Source organism: Morus notabilis, unplaced genomic scaffold (assembly GCF_000414095.1).
Source record: "Morus notabilis unplaced genomic scaffold, ASM41409v2 Scaffold4160, whole genome shotgun sequence".
In the NCBI taxonomy this organism is placed as follows: Eukaryota; Viridiplantae; Streptophyta; class Magnoliopsida; order Rosales; family Moraceae; genus Morus; species Morus notabilis.
Window position 1 is genome coordinate 7254 of NW_010367326.1, and position 22948 is coordinate 30201.

Genomic DNA, 22948 nt, shown 5'->3' on the forward strand with positions numbered 1-22948 from the left:
CTTTCCCTCTCTTACTTCTCTCTCTGGTTACTAATTAGTTTTCTATGGTCTATCAGCCTGATATTGCTGCCCCAGGAATAGACATCTTAGCTGCTTACTCAAAGCAGACGACCATAACTGGTTATCCAATGGATAAACGAAGAGCTGTCTTCAACATAATATCAGGAACATCCATGGCGTGCCCACATGTAGCCGCGGCCGCAGCCTACGTCAAGTCCTTCCACCCCGACTGGTCTCCTGCTGCTATCAAGTCTGCCCTCATGACCACAGGTTTGAATATTAAAGCACGTTAGAAGCAAACGATGTATAAATCTACCAAGAATATGCTTGAAATCATATTGCTGCTAATAGAGTATTTTTTTTGTATCCCTTAATTCAGAATCCTTTTTAAGTCATTTTTGACTCAGATGTAACTTGAACAAAATTGTAATCCTTATTTGGGCAACCATTGATTTAGCCATACCGATGAAGATCAAGGACGAGACGGCTGAGCTAGGCTCCGGAGCAGGACAAATAGACCCAACAAAGGCACTTAATCCTGGCCTCGTCTATGATTTGTCCTTGAGCTCCTATATCCGCTTCTTGTGCAAAGAAGGCTACAACAGCACCAACATTTCCCTCCTCGTCGGGGGAAAGAAGAGATACAGGTGCTCCGACTTTAAACCAGCGCAAGGCGCAGATGGCCTCAACTACCCCACCATGCATCTCCAGCTCAAAAATCCCAACTCAACCATCTCGGCAGTCTTCCACCGGACAGTGACTCATGTCGGATACCAGAGTTCGGTGTACAAGGCGAATGTGGTCTCACCAGAGGGTCTTTCCGTAAAAGTTTATCCGAGCTCTTTGCAGTTCAGTCACCAGCAGCAGAAGCACTCTTTCAAGGTTACAGTGAAGGGCGGATCAATGGCGAACGAGACGAGCATCCTATCTGCTTTACTTAAGTGGAAAGATTCTCATGATCATAGTGTTAAGAGCTATATACTTGTGTATAAGGGTGGACTTATGTTCTAATCTGATCTCTGCTTGTCTGTAGGAATGATTTTAAACAGTGTTAAAGAACCATAAGTTTTTTCCTGTATGCATGAGTTTCCTACATAACATTACTAACCAATGATGACTACTTTAGAATGTTTTCCATTTTTGTAAAAATCAAGATTTAGTGAATGGGGTTCAGGTAAAAAGAATGAAGCCAAAAGTGATAATCATCTTCGATGTGAAAAAAAAAAAAGAAAAAAAAAAGGGGGGCTTACATAAACTTGAAGAGCTCAACCTTTACCGAGTATATCCCACTTCCTGCAGAAGCATTTACATGTCAGAAAGAAAAACATGTTGAGATTATATTTCTTACTCAAAACTCTTCTTTTGTTGCCTCTTTCCAACTCACAGCCAACATTTAGAGAATTGGTCTGTGACCAAGATATCATTTGCCGCAAAAATTTTCAGGGGAAGCTACTTATTAATTATAACATTCTCAGAGTATTTGCTATAAAATTCCCGATGCTTTCTTCATGGAAAGCTACCCCACAAAAAACAGCTGAGCTATCAGAATTTCTGGTTGCCTAAAGAAGCATATATGAGAAAATGAGGAAGCCTCGAAGATCATGTACACAAAGTCACAAGTTTTCACCCCTCTGTTATTTTATCTACCCTATTAACGAAGCTCTTACGATGAAAGCACAGAATAAACACAAGACACAACTATTTGTCTCAAAGCTCAACAGTGCATCCGACATTGACGACCGTGAAGGTTTTTTAGCTTTGTGAGTTCTTTCCTCCTCTTTCTTGCCTCGGCCGCAGCAACCACCTCTGCTGATTTTTTACAAGAGTAGATGATTGGTTCACGGAACTTTTCCAGCAAAGCCATAGCTGGTGTTGCATGACAAACTTCTGCAGATGTCTTGATATGGTGAGTGGAATCTAATTGAGGTCCACTCTCATGCTTTATGGTGGATGGAATCACCACGGGTTTTATCAGCAGGGGAGTAACAAGCGCTTCTTTGGAAAAACTTCCTTTAAGGTGAGATCCTGTTTGTTGATCTCCTCCATCTTGAGCAACCTCTGCCAGGTGTTCATTGAGATCATTATTAGTTCTGGCCTCCAATGAACCAGAAGGTTCTGTTTTCACCTTGGTATGCATATGGGAGTGCTGGTTCTCCCAGTGGGGCGGGGTTCTTGAGGATGTAGGACTCTGTTGGTTATTAGTAGAAGTCTCATCTTGTTTATTTTTCTGAAAAATTGAAGACTGAGATTGGAGTAGAGTCCCGGGATCAAGGTGAGGAAAAAACCAAGGACAGGGAAAAATATAAAGAGGAGTTTCCGGTCCATTAGTATTCCTGAGATTCTCTTGTTCACAAGAGTCATGCCTTCCCTCGGCTGGCAAAGGAATGTTTGATGGCATAACAATTGCATTTTGGGCTATATGAGATGTTTGGACAGAATTTGGAGATTGCGCGACCGGAGACCAAAAAAGTGGTGTAAATGGCGGATGGTTATACAAAAACAAAGGTGAAGCTGCAGTTGGAGTTATCTGAACGCATTGACTGCCCAGAATTTCCTCCACATCAGCCTTTACCACCTTAGCCATCTGCAAAATTGGAATGTATCAAGCATGACGAAATCACTTCAAGATTAAGCAAGTTTACAATCATAAACGTTGCTTACCCGATCTTTTAACTGTTTATTTGTGGTTTCCAACATCCGGTACTCTTTCAACGCCATTTCCATTTCCTTCTCCATAGAAATGCCACAAAACATGAATAGTGTTGATTCCGTGATGTTTAATAAATTAAATAATTTAAGCTAGAGAAAGGAAAATAACCATTCATTGTCATAGATAGTAGAATGTGAACAAATGAATTTGTGACACCGCTTCCAAACCATGCTTGACATTGTTGTGTACATGTATGTGTGTCAAAAAGAGGGAAAAAGATGGAAGAGGAGCTTTAGAGGAGGAGATTGCAAATTATTGCCTACCGTCTTTAAACTTTCATTCTCCGATGCTAAATCAGCAGCTTTTTTTATTAACTCTTCACAAAGAGCCTGTAAATTACAACCATGAAGCAATCCGAATAAGAGCAATGACGCGCATTTTAAAGAAAATGTGAGGGATAAAGGGAAAAATTAAGTGCATAGACATCATGAATACAATATCCCTTTGTAACAAGGAATTGCGGCAAGTTCAGTATTAAAATGTTTGAGACTCATACACGTAGTTGCTTCAATAATCCTGACGTAGCAATGTGAACCGTGTTAGCTTAAATATTTGTCACAGAAATGGTGGGGAAAATAATTCATAGGACAGGGATTCTTTCATCATATAAGCTGGAAATGCGTTACTTGTTGATGCACGTACCCAATAGCTTTCAACTACCAGTGAGAACAATTTAAGTAAAAACGCCTAGTCAACTTCATGTTACCGATGTGATTGACTTTGCAATACAGAAATTTTAGCGTCGTGTGCATATATATCTCTCAGAAGAAAACATCTTTAGATACTAGAGAGGAAGATTTTAACACGACATGTCACAGTCATCCCCCCACATTGAGTACGTTGAGCTGAAACCACGCAACTACAGCATATACATACCTGCCTTCGGCGAATTGTTTGACGAGCAGATTCTCTGTTAGCTAAAATTCGACGTATTCTCCGTGCTTCCTTTTCGGCCTGTTAAGGAAGGAAAAAAGAGTTTAACAACACAGGCAACTACAGTTTGTGGGTTTAAAAATATAAGTGAAAAGCAACTATACAACAAATTTGTAGAGAAAAAGGTTCGTAAAGTTTAGTACCTCAGTCAAACTGCGTCTTGACTTGCCAATACCAAGCAACGAGTAGCCTGGTTCTGTAGAGCCTATAAGACTTGGTTTAGGTAATTCAGTTTCCTTCTTAACCTTCAAATTCTTTTCGCTCCGATCATGAGCCTTCGATGGCTCGGCAATCACATTCCTGCACGCCTCTGCGGATTGCTCAGGACTTTTTATTCTATCCTGCTATAAACAAAAATACTTTTCAACTCCTGCATACAGTAGTTTTACATGGTGATAGAGACATGAAAAATGCATATTCAGATCAGATACTAGAGGACAAGTTAATTAGATTCAGTCGGGTCATTAACAGAAAAACCAGAACAGGAACTTAAATAGTTAATTGAAAAAAATGGCAAGGAGAAAAGTCCATAATTGTGTCTTATCAAGGAGAAAAAAATGTACACTCAAGAAGATAAGTTTCAATACTTCTCTTATCAAAGCCATTTCTGATGCAATACTTATTATCAAACTTGCCAAAAGTGTATGGTAACCAAGAGGAGACACCACATGTGAAACTAACCCAACATACTTTAAAAGTCCAACTTGACCCAAAATGTTAACCTATGAAGTCTAAGGTCTTTTTATGTATATAAATCACGTCATATCCTCATCCACTTTCCATGTAGAACAACACACACAACACACACATGTACTTTTCTCAACAATCTCTCCCTCATGTGTGTGTTCACCGAGCTCCCCCTCAAACTAAAATTTTAGTAACCGGCATATCTAAGCATCACACTCCAAATGGGAGCCAAACTCGAGCATGAAAACAAAGACGAAACCATGCGAGTACACCAAATGTTCCACTATCGACACCTACAACCGGTGCCAACTGCGGAAACACCAATTCTCCACAGGAGGCAACATAGAACTGCAACCGAGTAACGTTGTTTGTAACCGAGTTTGATCACTTGACTCATACGAACTATCGGCTCTTATACCATTTATTTGGGAGATAACCAGATGTAAAACTGACTTAACACATTTTAAAAACACAACTTGACCTAAAAGATTAATCTATTAGATTTAAGGTCCATCCATATATATAAATTACTTCATATCCTCGTCTATTTTCCATGTGAGATAATACACATGTACTTTTCTCAACACTAATATTGCAAATCACTTCAGAAAAGGATAATAAAAATATTGTAAATTTGAATTTGATCATGAAAACCCACTTGCTAGTTTGTTGGTCAAACTTAACTCGACCGCTTTGTGAGGTACGTACATTGTATCTAATAATGTCGTTATCAATTTCTTGCATGATCTGACTAATAGACACGCCAATATTTACAATCTCAAAATAGATAACCGAATAACAGGGAAGTGAAGATCAGTTTTTCAGTTTTGGTAACTGAATTTTCAACTTTTGTCTCTGCTGAGTCTGCTTTAAACTTAAAATGTCCCAATTTACTCCGCTAATATATAAAAAAACCAGTTAAATAAAGAGATGGACTTCAATCATTATAGTCATAGAAAATTTTGATAAAAGTACAGAAATTCACGCTAAATTTTCCACTTTTTTTCTATATATATATATATATATATATATATATAAGTTTCCACCTTTAAACTCCTAAATTAGCATGATTATTTCCTTTCACTTCTTCTTTTGAAAGAAAGAGCTAGTACAAACTATTCCTTAACTTCACAAGAACCAAAAAAAAAAACATGAAGAAGAAAGCTAAACCAACCTGAGGAAGATCCGAGCAGAGAGTCACCGATTCGGCCGGAGGCGTAGACTGGCTCTTGACTCGTTTCCTCCGGCGAGTCCAATCCCCTCCAGAATCAGCTGCGGAACCCTCGCGCATCGCGTAATGCGCCAAGTCCGCGAGCGCCTCCGCCGCCTCAATCTCCTCCACCATCCGATCCGCCGCCGCCGAATGAGCCGAAGCAGAAGCAGAACATCCCGAACCGCTCGAACCCGAACACCTTCCCGTTACCATAGTAAAGTGATTGAGAAGAAGAAGAAGAGAAGAGAGCAAAATTGTCTTCGCAAAGTGAAGAAGAAAGCTAGAGAGAGAGAGAGAGAGAGAGTGTGTGTGTCTTAACAGGTTTAGGAGAGAGAAAGAGAGAGGGGGGAAAGCACAGAGGGAGTTTGGCAGCGCCACTTGTCGCGCCAGCTCATGGAACGACATCTTTGCGAAGTACCGGCCGGTGTATCTGCGAACGACACGTTTCGGGTGCCAGGCCACGTAGGCAGTTCCGCACGTGCCGAATTTCCCACGTATCGGACCTGTAGAAGTGTGGGCTTCAGAGCAGGAAACCGGTGGATCGTTTGGCTGCGCTCCACGTGGCGTTCTGTGATTTCAGTTGGGATTTTTACCGGCTTTTTTGGGTGTCCTCCTCGATGTACGTGGAAGTTGGATAACCAGAGACTTATAATTAGTTATTTTCCTTTTTAATTTTTTATTTATTTCTTTTTGCCATTTTTTAATATAATAATGCTGAGTTTTATGAAATTCACCAATAGTTTGATTGTCTGACTCTGAAATTGTGTATTATTGATAATGCACTTTGTTTAGTTTTATTACCCTTTTTTTTTTTTTTTTAAATCCGACGGTGAGTTTGCTGAAAAGTGGGTTGTAGAGTGGGTTGGGTGTGAGTACTGGTTGGTCCCATCCGAATGGTTTGTTTGAGTTTGACTCTCCAATCAATCAATCAATCAACTTTTACCCATTTCCATTGTGTCCACTATTTAGAATATTAACCGTTTAATTCATTAATTTAAATTTTTAATTTAAATTAAAATATGAATTTATATGAAAAATTTTGAATGTAATAAAAAAATTAAATATTATTATTTTTTAAAATTTTTTATTGTAATAAAATTTAAATTTTAAACTCAAATCGGTGAAATGAACATGACTTAAACATACATTCTTAAAAGATTATGAATTGGTGCAATGGAAAAAATAACTTTTTTTATTCTCTGAGACTATCTCTGCTACGTTATCTTATCAGTAGAATCAATTTTTTAATTATTAAATCTGATTAAAATCAAATAAAATTAAAAAGTAAGCAAAATAGATAACTTGACAGCTAAAAAAGACTGAAAAAAATAAAACTACTGATAATTTAATTTTTCTGAGATCCTACAAGAGAAACTCCTTTATTCTCCTCTCATAATATACATTCATGGTTTAATACTTCATAGCCCAATTTTAGAACTCATGTCCGATTAATGTGTTGTGTGACGTTAAATTAAGTGTGTGATTACATGGTAAAAATTTAGTTCATATCTTAAATAGAATTGAGTCAGGTACTATTAATAGACTACGAGATTTTTAAGGTGATGGAGTGGATAGAGGAGTGATGACACTGGTGTAATCGTAGTATTAAAAACTCTAACGAGCAATAGTGCATCGATGACACCTAGTATCCTACTGTAATACTTTACCGTCTCTGATCAAATAACGCCAGTATCCAAGGGTAATTTGGTTTGCACAGTCGTATTAGTTTGAGAGAATATAACATTTACGGAAATAGTAGAAAATATGCTAATATGAAAAGCTTAAGAAAGTACATAGGTTAACTTTTAGTTATAAAAATTAATATGCTATAACTTGTCAAATTATGATTCATAACCAGATAAGTTATGGACAAACTTGTCAAGTTATAGTTCATAGTCAGACAAGTTATGGACAAAACCGTGAATTATGGACAATAACTTATCAAGTTATGGTTTATAACCAGACAAATTATGAACGAAAACAGTAAATTGGCCTATTTATTAACTTATGTAAACTATTGACCTATTAATTTTAATTCATCTCAAGTCTTGACCTATTTCCCTCTTTCTCCCTAACATTGATAGTAAGAGTTTTCTGTTCAAGGCCCAACTGCTAAGAGAGAGGTTTTTTCTTTTTTTTCCCAAAAGAAAAGATCAGAAGTCATTTAATGCCACGTAAAATCTTGAATTTGATTTGTTTCCATTATTTGTCATGATGTTGTTGATAAGAATTCCAAGGTATGATAGGCGAAAGTATAAAAGCTAATATTGGTCTGGTCCTAATTCTAATTATCACAATTATTTGATAGACGAGTCCAATTACTTAGGATAACATTTTCTGTAGAACTTCTTATGGTAAGTTATTCTTCTTCTTCTACTGATAGCAGATTTTCAACTCTTTAAAATTTTTCTATAATAGTTATAAGGATAGTTGCATCAATCCCAAACTAGGCGCTCTTAAGTTGTGTTTGGTAACCGGGAAAGAAAATAACAAGGAAAGCAAAGTATGTAATCTAGGTAAGAAAATTCAAAAGAAAGGGGATGTTATTTTTCTTACTGTGTTTGGTTATTCTAATCCTTCCATATTGGGAGGGATTAAAGTTAAGAGTTATTTCAAGGATTTGAAACATTCACTCCTCTTTTTCCTTTCACTTTTAACTCTCCTACCAAACCACTAAGAATCAAGATATCTAAGTTAGGTATAAAAGAATTTGTTAGCAATAATGTAGATTTTGAAATAAATTTCTGATATTTATAATTTTGCGTACTGAGTTGTATTGCTCTTGTATTTTTGGCCCTAATTGTTGTCAACTAAGTAACCCATTCTCTAGCTCGTTTTCGTTTAGAGAAAATTATTAAACTTACCTTTAAAATGACTAATATAATTATTTGGTTAAAAAGGATATTAATTAAGAATACGGCTTAGAGTATTTGTCTCATTTTCCCTTAAGTTTAATGTCCGAGTCTTCTTATTCATGGAGACTAATGTTTCTAGTGCGGTCCACTTAGACTTATCTTCAAATAATTTCAATTTTTTGACTTTTCCTAAAAAATAAAAATAAAAAAACTGATATAAATGTACTACTAGTAGCATACATTTAGGATTTTTCAAATTTAATTTGATCATACTTAAATTTGTTCTTTCATTATGATATGGATTAATGTGACAAACACTACTTAGATAATTAATTAGTAACAAACACTACTTTATGATATGTCTTTGAAAGGCACCATTAAAATATATAAACACTTTGGTAACTTAATTATAACAATTAGTAAGTTTTGGAATATTGGAATTTTAGAAAACCTTTGTATAAGTTCTCCGTACGATAAATGAATGGAATTTCAACAAACGTGAAATGTGCTTGTCTCATGAAGCTCAAGTGGTCAGAGACATGTTTGTCTAGCTGCTGCTTATAAACACTGTTGAATCACATGCTTTTGCTTTGGCAAAATTCAAACATTGTGAAACATTTTTGTAGGTTGAATAGGGAACAAGGGCATCATGTGCCAGCAGTACTAGCTTGTAAAACTATAACAATTTGCTAATGCCCCTTTTGTGAGGGCACAAAAAAAAAAAAAAAAAAAAAAAGAATTGAAAGCCCATGCAAAGTGTTTTAAAGTTTGATTAGTACAAAATTGTGGCAATGCCAATTTTGGCGGTGAGATTAACAATGGTGTTTGCAGCTCGTGAGAATGATTATTCAACCAAAAAAAGAAATAGTGAGAATGATACTTTTTTTTTTTTGTTTATTTTTGTTTTTATTCTATTTGAGTCTAAATCTCAGAATTAGCTCATTTCAAAAGAAAATAATAACTAAAAAAAAAATTTGAGAATATTCTAAGACACTTTTTATGAGAGGATGCTCATACACATAATGCATGTTTCTAAATTTAAGATGCAATTAAAATCACATTAAAATAAAAAAAATATATATGTAAACTGATAGAACCTGATAAAAGATATGAGGTTCAACACAATTCTGTGGTTCAAAAACAGTTTTTCACGAGTCGCACTTTTTTTCAAACTCAAGTATAGAACTTAGGAATCAAATTCCTTATCCAATTTAGTATCCGTATTAGCATTTAATAAACCACATTATACCATATCGTTTAAAATTTTTTAAAATTTTTCTAACGAATTTTAACTAGTTTTTTCGTTTGAATTCACTAAATTACATTACATTATGTGATTGGTTAAGTATTGATTGAGACACAAAAAAAATATGTATTAAATAAGAATTCTTTTATTCTACAAAGGAAAATAGATGTGGCCTAAAAAAATAAATATAAGGTCAATCTCACAAATAGTTCCTAAGCTTTACTTTTAATCTCATTTTAGTCCTTGACTTTTAAAATGTCTCATAGTTAGTCCTTAAAATTTTACTTTGTTTAAGTTTCAGTCCTTTTGTTAGCTTGGTATTAGATATTTGACTGAATATGTAAAAATTATTGACTAAAATTAAAAACATATAAAATTTAAAGACAAAAACAATTCAAAAAAATAAAAGTTAATTTCCACATATAGTCTCAAAATCTTAGCTATTTTCAATTTTAGTCTTTAATATACATATATTCCATCAAATTTTAATACATAGTTAACAAAAAGACTAAAACTGAAATAAAATAAAAGCTCAGAAATTAATTGTGTGATCTTTAAAAAGTCAGAGATTAAAATAAAATTGAAGGTAGACTTTAGTACCATTTATGCAATTAACCCTAAATATAAGTGATCGCCAAACTCAATATCTTTTATCCTATATATGTCACGCTACAATTTGTGCAGCGAATCTTTATGGGGAATAAAAAAAAAAACAACTTTTTTTTAATTAACTATTTGACTTTGACATACCAAAAGTGGTTCCCAAAAGAGTAGAAGAAATAAACTAATAATAAAGTGGCCATCTTTTCAAGTCCGAGAAAGTCTCCTCTTTCTCTTTATTTTTCTCTTGCTCCATGCCCGTGTGCTTCTGTAACATATTAGGGTTTGATTTCTCCAATAGTTATGACTAACATGGAGTTGTCTGCGGTTAAGGCAGAGCTCAAAACCCTAGTTCATTCCATGCTTGAGGAGGTAACATTTTAATATGGTTTTTCTTTGCCTTTTCTTTTCTTTTCTTTTTGGTCTTTGATATCTTGTTTTAATATACAAATCTTGGGCTTCTCTACCAGATTTTTTTAATTATTTGTTCAGATTGATTTTGAAATGAAAACCACCAGTTTCCTCTATCTACTTTTCTTCTTTTCTAAATTTGCCTTTCCTTAGACAAAAAGTAAGACAAAGTACTCAAATGGAGAAAAAAAAAAGAAACTTTGGTTTGGCATAGTGTTTGAATGGTGTTTTTATACATTATATATATATATATATATATATATACACACACACAATATTTTGGGTTTGTGATGTTTTTAAGTTAATATTCTATTCTACAGGGTATTTTGGATAGCCAGTTTACACAGCTTCAAGCTTTACAAGATGAAAGCAACCCCAATTTTGTTGCTGAAGTTGTGACTTTGTTCATCAATGACGCCCAAAAGATCATTAACCATTTGAATAATTGCATGTAATTTCGTACTTCATATAAAATTAATCTTTTTTTCTTTTCCTATTTATGGCTTTTTCCATTTTGTGATAATGTGTTTGTTCTGTTTTGTGTTAGGTCTCAAGAAGTCATTGATTTCTCTGAGATGGATCCTTATGTTCATCAAATAAAAGGAAGTAGCTCAAGGTGATTATGGCGCCTTTTCTAGGGGGTACAATATTTTAATTTACAACCCTCTTTGTGCCATGGTGGTTGAGTGTGTCATCAGGTCAAAGGTTCAAGGGTTGTAGACAACAACAAAAAAATATTTTAATTTAATTTAACAAAAATTTTCAAGGGTTGTAGACAACAACAAAATATATATATATATATATATATATTTAATTTAACAAAAATTTTCAGTATCTTGGTATTGGATTTGTTTAATTTTCTTCGAATTGTTTGGCCTTGTAGTATTGGTGCACGAAATGTGAAACTCGCTTGTATTGATCTTCAACAAGCTTCTGATGCCAAAAACAAGGAAATGTGAGAATTAACATTTTTCACTCTCTAATTATTCATGTTTCCACACTAATTAACATATTAAATGTTGTTCAGAAAAACCAATACAATCTATTTATCAAAAAAAAAAAAAGTCGTAGACATTAGGCATTGATAATGTACGGAAAAAAGATTTGAAAAGAAAAGGTCTCAAATTTCATAAAGTAAATTTTTTTTTTTTTTTTTTTGGTATTACTATATGCAAAAACTTCAATATGGTTTCTGTTCTAACATTGATAAGCATTTTTTTGACAGGTGCTTGCAGGCCTTAAACAAAATCAGTCGTGAATACTGTAGATTAGAAGTAAAATTGCATGCCATTGTACAGGTATAGTGCATAATTTATATTGTACTTTGTCCTTTCTCTTTTTTAGCTTCGTACTCTTTCTTCGTTACACAAACATATGGACATTAGAAACATAACATGACATATATTTAATGTACGTTGAAAAGGTGTAACACCAAAAGAATTTAGTTGTTGAATCTTATATAACATAATGTTACGTTAAATAAATGTCATGTTATGCTTCTTTCTTTTATATTTTTACACAGAAGTAGACAACGCTATAATGCGCGCGCGCATATATATATATATATATATATGTATATATATATATATATATATATATGCATATATGTATATTCCATTTGTTGACATTTTGAGGTGCAGCTGCAGAACACAATCTTTACCATGGAAACCAACCAACGACGTCAGGTTGGTAGGTATGGTGCTATGTCAACGCAACGGAGGTGAAGGATGGATTATTCATCATTCATTTACTTCATCTGTTTTATTATTATTATTATTATTTTTCGTTGCTTGGTGGGTTACTTTGTAGGTTTCCCAGATTGAGTTAACCCTTTTTCGGTAAAGAGCTTTTCTGTTTTTCAAATGCCGATTGCTAAGCTTCAGAAGTAGACAATGTTTGCAAATGGACCATATTCTTTAAAGTATGTCATATCTTAATTCAATATACATTTTTAAGTCCAAAGTCCAACCAACATTTGGCCCTTTTTGGACTTTGGCCTCTGAGATTTCCTAGCTCGTACGGGTTAAATGTCGTTTTATGATCTATTAGTTAACGTGTGAAAAGTAAAAATGTACCATGGTCAAATCTCGACTAATAAATAATTGAAAGAAATTATCTTACCGTTAAAATATATATATATATATATATATTATAGATAAATAGAGCCAAAAAAATTTCAATGTCTCAGATTATTTATTTTCATCGTCCAACGGTAGAGAATAATCTGCATGCCAATGGTCAGCTAAAAACATGGAAAAAGTGGTTTCCTACAATAAGTAGATGATGAATCTCATAGCAATGGACCAATATTTGGGGTTCTACATTGAAATGTGAGTGGACCCACTAGAACGAGCAGAGATTATGAAACATGATAATGATAAGATGTAAACAAGATAACGCTATAACCATCCTTAAATAGTTGAGGTGACATAAAGGGACAACCGAGATATTTACATTCATTCAAGCATTCATTATCTAAGATGCAACAAAATTGACCACGACGCATGAAGCTCAATCAGCAGAAGTTCCATCTCCATTGTTCGGATCTGGTGTGGAATGAGATGTGGGTGAGGCGAGGCCAGCTAGCCGCCGGAAGGACAATGGTGTTGGGGGAGTTCTCGGAGACAGGTTAACGAATTCGAGCGCCTGCATTCTCACTTCTACAGGGTAGTCTGCAACACAACCGATTCTCGGGCCAGCTCCAGTTGACCACTTGAGGGAGAGCTGATTTCCTAACTGATATGATTTTGCCGCCTTCTTGGAATTGATTCTTTCCAGTATTTTGTTCTTGGGAACTTCAGCTCTAGGACTCTGAAGACCACCAGACAAAGTCCTCTTATAATTGGTCTTAGTTCCGGTCTGGGGAAGTTCAGTAGTTTCGGAGGATGAGGTCTTCTGCTGTTCCACATGAGTTTTAAGTTCAGGAGGTCCAGAGTTTGCTAGACTTTTAAGCGAAGTCGCAGCTCGATTAAACTTGCTGTCATCATAGGAATCATAATCCTCGTTTGCCTTGCGTATCTGAAGACGGGATGGCAAAAATCATGTCAGGCAGACCATAACAACAAAGCAAGCTGGACTTGGAAATTCTTTTTGACTGCAAGTGTAACCTGAACTTAAACAGCAAATCTCACTACGTATTCAAGGAATAATTTATGACTTGCACACACGCACATACACACACAGAGAGACAAAATGTTCCTACGTTTTACCAATCAACTTTTTCCTACATTGCTTTCCACCATCCACAGTTTTCTAGTTGATTTAAGACCATCAAGCTTTTCAGAACCACACATTTGGAACACTAAGGTCAGGCAAGAGCAAAATGTATTACCTCCACTTCATTAAGTTTCACTCCATTTTCCTTGAGAAAAGATAGGAAGCTGTCAAGACGGTCATCTGAAGGCCGATAATGGCCACTATACGCCGAGATGGACTGGAAAGTCAAAGCAATGGTGGATTAGACACTATAATCAGCACAAAGAAAATGTGATATAGCACTAACATGTTGTGCCTGAATGCATGTCTACTATGGTGGAAGATCGAAAAAAGTCGAGAATTCTAAAAAAGGCAATTGAGCCACTTATGAACATGAAAATGCCACATGGAAACTTTTATTGTGGCACTTTGCAAGTTCTAGACCAACAGTTTCTTTCATTTGTCTCCACCAACTTGGATTGTATTGTATTGTAAAAAACCTTCAAAGTTCCATTTTCGGCCTCTAGTCTCCCAGCAGCTAATGTAGCTCCACCAGCCAAGAAGCTTGAATGATGAAAAGTTCCTTTCTTTTTCTGAAATGTAATAGACATGGCATCAGAGTCAAAGAATGACATAGGACAACTTTTTTTTTTTTTTTTTTTTTTGGTTTGTTAATAATGACATAGGACAACTAAATAACCAAGAATATTTCCAAAGAACAAAAAAAGTAAAAAGGCTTTCTATTTGTAGAAATCTAACCTCTCCAGCATATAGTTTCTTGAAAGTGCTCATTACAAATATCCACTTTGCTCCTTGTGATCTTTTTTTTGTATCAAGAAGATCTCTAGTTTGTTTGTGAATGATTTTCCCATCTTCAAGGAGGTATTCATAATGTTCCCTCTCTTTCTAATTTCACCAAGAAAAGTCAAGAGAAGAATATGTCAATATATCAACAACAGGGTATTCGTAAAAGAACCACAATTCTAACCTTTTTACTATAGTGTTTTCTCTCACAAGATAATGTTTTCTCACAGAAAGATAATTTCGGTTCGAGCCTATGAAAAGAACGGACCCTAGGTTTCAACTAAGAACGAGGATAAATCTGATTCAGGGAAGCACTTACAGGCCCAAGATACTTGATGCATTGCTGTTTAAGCTTTGATCTTGGACACTCTTTGAGATCGAGCTCTTTCCCATCTCCTAAATCCAACCTACAGGGCAAAATAACAAAACGGTTTTAAAGGTAAATTTCACTTCTTACAAAACCACTTCTGACCATAATAGATTTCAAAGCAATAAAATACGGAAAAAAATCACTTGCAATTTAAGAAATTAACTCAAAAAAAATTTAAACTCAAGTTACAATTTGATTCAAGTTCATGTTATTTTGTAAAATTTGAGTTTGAACTTGAGTTTGGAATTAAAATCTGAGTTCAAGTTCCCCCTTCAACTCAAGTTTCTAAACTCAAACTCAAGTTAATGAACATTATTTTTTCTATTCTTAAAAACGGCATAATATTTTCATTTTAATTCCAATTGAGATGATTTTTTTTCTATGCGTTCACAATGAAGAGATGAATAAAACCTCATCCATATACTCTATTAAAATTTTGCATCACCATTAAATTTTTATTAAAATACTATCCAAATACAAATTCAAGTTTTAACCCACCTAAATACAAACTTAAATAGATTTTCAATTCAAATCATAACTCAAAACTCTCAGAGTGCACATCCAACTACAAACTCAAATTTCGAGTTTTATTACAGTAAAAAGCTCTCACAAACAATCACATCTAACTTTTTTGTTACAGTAAAAAGCTCTCACATACAATCACATCTCAACTCGAATTAACGAAACGAACGAGACCTCAAATACATCTTAACTCAAATTAAGAGCTGAACTCAAATTACTCTACCTCAAAAAATACAAATGAACGAGCCCTTTATATTTCTTACCAGTAAAAAAATGGCTGCCCGGCATCAGCTTTACACCACTCTTCATAGTACTTGTGCAAGCTATGACCGTACCGATGTCTTGGATCAATCTACATTTCATATACGTTGAAAGTAAATACAAATTTAAAACCACAAAATAGGACTGTATGATTAAAACTTAAACAAAAAAGAAAAATCAGCAACATTAAATAAGATAATTTAAAAAAAAATAAAAATAAAAAAGTCCCTACAGCTTCAATCCAATGCTGAAAAGCCAATTTTTGTGCTTTGGCGTCTTTGGACAAACCCTTTCCGACCTGGTCAAAAATGTCCAAATTTTCAGAATATTATCAACTCGCTTCAAAAATTAATGTAATCATTGTGTATTCAGAATCATTCTTATATTTTTTTAAAAAAAAATACTGTAAAAAATCATAAATTATATTTCATAATCATAGAATCATCTAAAACAAACCGGCTGTAAAAGTAACGCCGTCGTTTTCCGGATAAATTAACCAAACGACAACGAAATCAGCCGCAAGTTGTTCTATTCTATCCCCTAAAGCTACACAGTTCAAAGATATTAAAATCCAAAAAGAAAAATAAATAAAATAATAAAATAAAGGAAGAGAGAGAGAGAATCAGACCTTTGAAGCATTCAAGCTAATACGATTCCACCGTGAAGTCGCGGTTTCCGGTTTCGAGAAATTGAAGAACGAAATCGTACTGTGATTCAGCCTCGCGAAGTCCAGAGCTTGCCACCTTCATAGAAACACCACATTTTCCAGTCAATTTTCGCGGAATCTCAACACGATACGACATAGTTTCTACGTCATCGGAGATTTCGGCGAACTTACCAGAGCTCTTCGGCGACGATGGCAGAGTCGGCCAACCTCCGCCGCGTGCGATAACCTCTATAAGCCTTTTGCAGCTTCACCGCGGCGGCGCTCGACTCGATCGTCTCCTTCGCTGGCGTGTGATCGCCGGTCAAGCTCCCGGCGACGTCGAAGGAGGGGAGTTGCCTATCGCCGGAGGCCGGAGATTCCGATTCGGAGACGTCGGAGCTCCGCGAGTCCAGAGAATGGAGGTTGGAGGAGGAAATGCTCATATCGCCGAGGGGGTACGGGAATGGAGGCTTTGACTGGAGGTCGAAGGTGGAGAGGCGCTGAGCTTGAACTACTTCCATTGGAGACCGAGTCAAAGAGACGACTCAGTGAAGTTTGCTCGAAACTCGGAAAGTCACTGAGAGAGAGACAGACAGATAGAGAGGGAGGGATAGTGAATTCTAGAGAGAGAAACAAACGTCTTCTCGTCGTTCGAAGTTTGTGCTCTCTGGGGGTGTATTTAACCGGGAAAAATACCCGTCAAATTATCGGGGCGATTTATTTATTTAACAATTAACAATTCGTTATCCCACGCGCGAGTGTCGGAGCGTTCGGAACACGCGCTGGCAGGAGATAATGACGTTGCTTGATTGATTAAATGGTGAGGGCGATAGGGAACGGTATTTATAAATTTTTTTTTTTTCTTTGGAAAAAGGCTTTTCTTAAAGAAAAGCTTGTGGAATTCCAATTCATGTTTTGTCTCTTTGGAGGAATGAAAAAAAAAATCTTTTGTTCAAAGTAGATAGAGAGAAACAAACAAAAGACCTAGACATTGACCGGGTGATTCACGTGGTGGTAGGGCTTCTCAGCATATTCAAAGACCAAACTCAGTTTATGTGAATTTTGGATAGGGAAACAACCAAGAAGGTGCTAGCTGGTTTACTCACTTGTATATAGTAAAATCTTTTCACATTCTTCCTTCGTGTAAATGACAAACTATATGGCAAGAGCATAATGGGAATGGAGATCAATATCGAGATCATTCTAGATTTAATAGAATTTGATGAAAATACGACGGTTTAGATCTAAGAACTATAACAGTTGATAGGTATTTTAATTTGCTCAAAATTGTCCTAGAAAAATTTCTTGATTCGGACTTCTGCTAGTATGAAGGAATGTGAATTCATTGTTAGCTCAGATTGGAGTAAAAAAAAAAATAACAAAAAGAGAAAAAATGTGAATTATGTTTGTTTGAATTTGATGATATCGTGGTCTAGAGACCAAACTATAATACTTTAGACTTTGTAGTTGGGACTACAAGAAGAAATTCAACCTTTTGAATTCATGGGAAGGTACCTTTAGAAGAGAGTGCAACTCTAGTTAGTTTTTTTTTCCCCCCTTAAATCCCATGCAATATGCATGTTTGGGAGACCAATTTTAACATATGCGAGGAATGTGCCTCAATGGCCGGTGCAAGTAAACTGTAAAAGACCATTAGAAAATAGTACAGCTGCCTCTTGGCTCTTACTATTATTATTATTAATGTGTAGAGTTGGTAGGTGACATTTAATGAATGGGCTTCCATACAATGTCATTTTTATGGGCTCGTTCGGTTTGTTAATTCGAATTTTTAATTCGAATTGAGATGTGATGTTGTGTGAAAACTTTTTACTGTAGTAAAAAAAGTTAGATTTAACTGTTTCTGAGAGCTTTTTACTGTAACAAAAATCGAATTCTAAACTCGAATCAACGAAAAGAACAGGACCAGTGTACTTTGATTTCGGAAATGTTTATGGCAAATTATGAAAAGACCTTCATCGGCGAGCGTACAATCATAAACCATCGGACCACGTCAAACAATATAAGATTAAAAATTAACAGTTTTATAAAACAAGAAAGTCCTATTAATAAAGTACATTTTTTCTAGTAGGTCTATTTACCGGTAGTTTTAATTTTTAATTATTGAATCTCATCAAAATAATATCATATTAAAAAAGTACACATAACATATAATCTGATGACTAAAAAGTAAATAATTATCGATATTTTATTTGTTTAGGTCTTACTAGAGAAATTCTCTTTTTTTTATCTTCTTATTTTCTTTTCGACACTTTATCTAGTAGAGTTTTTTTACTGGTAGAATCAGTTTTTTATCATTGGATCTGATCAAAAGTACGTCAGATTAAAAAAGTATACAGAATAGATGGTTTCTGATACAAATATAACGGTTAAAAATAGAGAATTACCGATAGTTCATTCACTTTCCTTTCTTATTTGGGACTATTTTTGGTAGGCCGTTCTACCAGTAGGACCAGTTCTGACCATTAAATCTGATTAAAATCAAATGAGATTGAAAAAATATGCATAAAGGTTTTTGATATAAATTTAACGGATAAAAAAGACTGAAAAATTTTAAAACTACCATAATTTTATTTTTATGATCCTATGAGAGAAACTCCCTTCTTATTCTTGTCAAATAATTTCTATAAGCGTGGCATAAAATTTTCCAATAAGTTTTGTGAAGAATGGTCTCGAACGAAATCAATCTGAACCATGACTGGCATGGAAGGCAAGAATAATTATTTTTTATTAGGATTATGATGTAAAGCATAAATACACTGGTTGAGCTTCTTGGTTATCAATACCTTTGGCAATAAAAATAAAAATAAATAGAAATAAAAAGAGGAAATTTTCTTTAGTTTGTCTCCTTATTGATAGTATCAGTTTTTAACCGTTAAATTTGATTAAAATTATATCAGATTAAAAAAATTTATATAACAAATAATTTCTTATAAATTTAATAGTTAAAAAATAGAGATTTATCGAAGTTTATTTTTCTGGCCAAACTAGAAAAACTCTTTAAAAAGAATGAATGAATGAAAAAAAAAAAAAAAAAAAAAAAAAAAAGGGGAAAAAAGGGGAGCAATGGATGCTTGACGCAGCAGTCCCTTTCTAAACCATGGAAAAGAAACAAAATTTTATGTGTGCCAGATATTTTAATGGAGAAACTCTAATTAACTTGTTAAAACATTCCCATGTGCATTAATTAAATTGAAAATTTTGTAAAAACTATTCAGCCAATATATTGTGCGGTAACATGTGTAAAAATTTAGTCCATTTTTTGTAATAAAAACCATGTCTTTTGTTGTTTAATTAGTAGACTTTGAAATTTTGAAAGTGACCAAGGGATTGAAGATTGAGTGGCATTAATATGTATTTTTATGGAAAAAATCATAAAAAGAAAATATCATATATTTATCTTGAATAATTTATACAACTTAAGTTATAATTTAAATTGTATATATAAAAAAGTATATATTATAACAAAAAAATTAAATTTAAATTTATATAAAAAATTATTGTAATAATATAATTTGAGTCATGAGTTAAATTAGGTAAATAAATACACTCTAATTGTTTTTAAAAAGTTTTATGGACTTACCTAATTTTATTACGTTGTTCCAAAAAGTTGTGCTGACAACTATACTATTGCTTTAATTATTATTTTTTTGCAGGGAATACCAAGACCACTGCCACTGCTTGAAAATGAAAGCGCTTGTACATAAATAGCTTATCCAATGTGACTAGGAAAAGAAATAAAGAAGCTTAACCAATGAGGGGGAAAAAAAAGTAAAGGCAAGAAACTATAACGTTTTACTTAGGGGATGTTATTTTTTATATTCATCTTTGATTCTAAATTATGATTTATGATTTTCTATAGTATTTTTTCTCACAAAAAATACACATAAAATAAAAATAGTTCTGAATCATGATTTTGAATACATAAACCAAACGTCATTTAAAAAAATATAAAAAAAAAAAGAAAACTGCAACTCTGCATCATTTAACGCGCCGACGTGCGTGTTAAAATGATAAAACACAAAGAGTGCCATAGTTTTTTTTTCTTGAAGGTTCTAATTGAGGTTTATTTTCATAATTACCTACCAAATTATATCTTGTTTCAAAATACCTTTTAATTTTTCAAAACAATTCAAAATATCACTGATATATTGAAAACGAATCAAAATTCCCCCTTCATCAATTTTTTCCTTCATCAATTTCCGTCTATTATTTTAACGGAATAACTGATGTGGCATACCATTAAAGCTTACTAAAATGCATTAAAATTCTGATTCTAATTAAATCTATAAAAATTAATTCTGATTCTAATTAAATCTATAAAAATAAATTTAATTATTTCAAAAAAAAAAGAAACCCTAATTTAATTTCAACCCTTGATCTAAACAAATCCAATCTCAGTCCTTGATTTTGGTAAGACTTAAGATGAAGAAAACTCTAGGAATAGCAGCCCCCTTTACTGCCGCCCATGTCCTCCCTTAGCACAGCCTCCATTCTCCACCGAAACGTACGACTACTCGACCTTCTACCTCTTTTGATAAGCCCCGTAAGCGGCGAATCTCCTCGAAGGGAGGAGGGCCGGTAGATTAGGCTTGGAAATTGCTCAAAAAAGAAGGGGAGGACGAAATCGTGTTGTTCGGCTCGACGCTGGAATGTCTGTCGGAGAGGCTTGGGAACAAGGCCTTGGTTGCTCCCGATAATGAAGAAAAAGTTGGGGGAGGGACTATTGCAATGATAGATGGCTCGTGGGAGGATCCAAGAGCGCACAAATGGCGGATAGACTCTGACGCTCGCAGCGGTCTTCCAACGTGCTTGTACTGAGGTCGAAGTACGACGACAATGAGGATAGGATGGGCGGCCAGTAGGGATTGAGGGTGTGATGAGGCGGTAGGGAATGGTGTTCCAGGATTTTTCTTTTCAAATAAATTTTTAGATGAAGGGCTCATATTGTTTTTAAGGAATGAAAATTTAAATTCGTGGTTGACATTAAATGGGGTGTTTTCTTAACATTTATTTTTTATATTCCTTTTACTTAGAGAATTAATTAGAGTCTTAATACACTTAGTTAATAGCTAATGAGATGTCACGTCAGCTATTCCGTCAAAATAATTGACGGAAGTTGACAGAAGGGGCATTTTGATTTGTTTTCAATATATCAAGAGGTATTTTGAACTGTGTTAAAAAATTAGACGACACTTTAAAATAAAGTACATAATTCAAGGGGTAATTATGAAAATAATCCTCTAATTTATACTCCGTAGGAGCGAAAGAAAAAAAAATAAAAAGAAAACACATGAAAGGAAGCAAATGTGAAGGAAAAAAAAATTGATTTTCTGTTGTTTGGTATAATAAGAGAAAAAAAAATGCTAAATGATTATTTTGTCAATTACTTAATATTAATTTAGATTTAAAAATGAGAAAAAAATTATTTTAATTATCAATGAGCAGATTTAAGTTTTTCACCTAATGTAAAGAGATAAAAATTAATGAGCCCCCACTATAATTTTTATCCATCCCATTTTTCTATCTCTGCTTTCTTCTTTTTTACTTATGTGGCGTTTGGTTCATGAATTCAAATCATGTTATTAGAATTATTTTTTATTTACGTGTATTTTTTATGAGAGAAAATATTATAGCGAATTACGAATCATGATTCAAATCAGGGAACGAATCTAGGTACCAAACGAACTCTAAATTATTATTATTTTCTATCAAATAATCACTCCACCTACTTCTTCCGTGTTTTCCATCGTACCAAACATGAATTAGTGTGTGTCCTAGTAACACGCGCCCTATGTGACCAGTTTTTCCATATCGCTACAACGTTAGTAGCAGTTTATAGCAAAAATAATAACAATAATAATAATTATTATTATTATTATTATCATTATTATTTTAAACAACACAAGTCATATACGTAATAACTATATATTTTTCTAAAAAAAAACCAACTAATATATTAGGGTATCTCTAAAAAAAATCTCTAAATTTTAACTAAATTCTAATTAAAATGGCTATAAAATTATTTTAACTAATAATTTTTTAATGAGTCACGACAATAATACTTTCTATTTGAATTAAATATAAGTTATTTTAATATTTATTAAATTTAAAATATAAATAATTTTACTGAGTTAATAAAAGAATATTTACATTTATTATAATTAAAAAAATAAAATAATACATAAAATAAAATAGTTGCCACACCGTGCTAGTTATATTTAACTAGTGTAGAAGGTTTTATGATTAAAACATGTTCAATAATTCTTTATAAATTGCGTCCAAACTGAAAATATTCAGCACTTTACGGTGAAGCATAAAGATGTAAAATAAGGATCAATAAATTGCAATTAAATGCAATTTTTATTTTTTAAAATTAGAAAGAATGGTCGTAAAAAGCATTTAAAAAATTGAAAAATGAAAAAAGTATTTCTTATGGTTGTATTTGAGAAAATAATAAATTTTAAAAGACTGCAA

At 33.8% G+C, this 22948-nt stretch overlaps 4 protein-coding genes across 6 annotated transcripts in view; 2 read left to right on the forward strand and 2 right to left on the reverse strand.

Moving 5' to 3' along the window:
• LOC21384808 (subtilisin-like protease SBT4.15) overlaps positions 1-1064 on the forward strand; it is a 5373-nt gene extending 4309 nt beyond the window's left edge. Inside the window, exons 6-7 of the mRNA XM_010112293.2 lie at positions 39-270; positions 458-1064. Of these exons, the coding sequence (XP_010110595.2) occupies positions 39-270; positions 458-1011 (786 nt within the window). The 3' untranslated portion in view covers positions 1012-1064. The remainder of the gene's footprint in view (positions 1-38; positions 271-457) is intronic.
• LOC21384809 lies at positions 955-5810 on the reverse strand. 3 transcript variants are annotated; one of them, XM_010112294.2, is made up of 7 exons: positions 5505-5810; positions 3787-3984; positions 3587-3664; positions 2974-3039; positions 2662-2727; positions 1251-2584; positions 955-1027 (listed from the first exon to the last, which is right to left on the reverse strand). In XM_010112294.2, the coding sequence occupies exons 1-6, from the start codon at positions 5754-5756 to the stop codon at positions 1715-1717; spliced, it is 1530 nt and encodes a 509-aa protein (XP_010110596.1). In that variant the 5' UTR covers positions 5757-5810; the 3' UTR covers positions 955-1027; positions 1251-1714. The 3 variants fall into 3 exon arrangements, with proteins under 3 accessions (XP_010110596.1, XP_024030696.1, XP_024030697.1); XM_024174928.1 differs by having other exon boundaries at positions 3787-3987; XM_024174929.1 differs by lacking the exon at positions 955-1027 and having other exon boundaries at positions 1246-2584; positions 3787-3987.
• Positions 5811-10475: 4665 nt separating this feature from the next.
• Positions 10476-12557, forward strand: LOC21384810 (histidine-containing phosphotransfer protein 1). Its single transcript, XM_010112295.2, has 6 exons — positions 10476-10616; positions 10976-11106; positions 11203-11271; positions 11539-11610; positions 11881-11953; positions 12296-12557. The coding sequence occupies exons 1-6, from the start codon at positions 10548-10550 to the stop codon at positions 12377-12379; spliced, it is 498 nt and encodes a 165-aa protein (XP_010110597.2). The 5' UTR covers positions 10476-10547; the 3' UTR covers positions 12380-12557.
• Positions 12558-12918: 361 nt separating this feature from the next.
• LOC21384811 (IQ domain-containing protein IQM3) lies at positions 12919-17243 on the reverse strand. Its single transcript, XM_010112296.2, has 9 exons — positions 16646-17243; positions 16436-16550; positions 16040-16105; positions 15810-15898; positions 14974-15061; positions 14610-14756; positions 14351-14443; positions 13987-14088; positions 12919-13673 (listed from the first exon to the last, which is right to left on the reverse strand). The coding sequence occupies exons 1-9, from the start codon at positions 16972-16974 to the stop codon at positions 13167-13169; spliced, it is 1536 nt and encodes a 511-aa protein (XP_010110598.1). The 5' UTR covers positions 16975-17243; the 3' UTR covers positions 12919-13166.
• Between the last annotated feature and the right edge of the window lie 5705 nt (positions 17244-22948).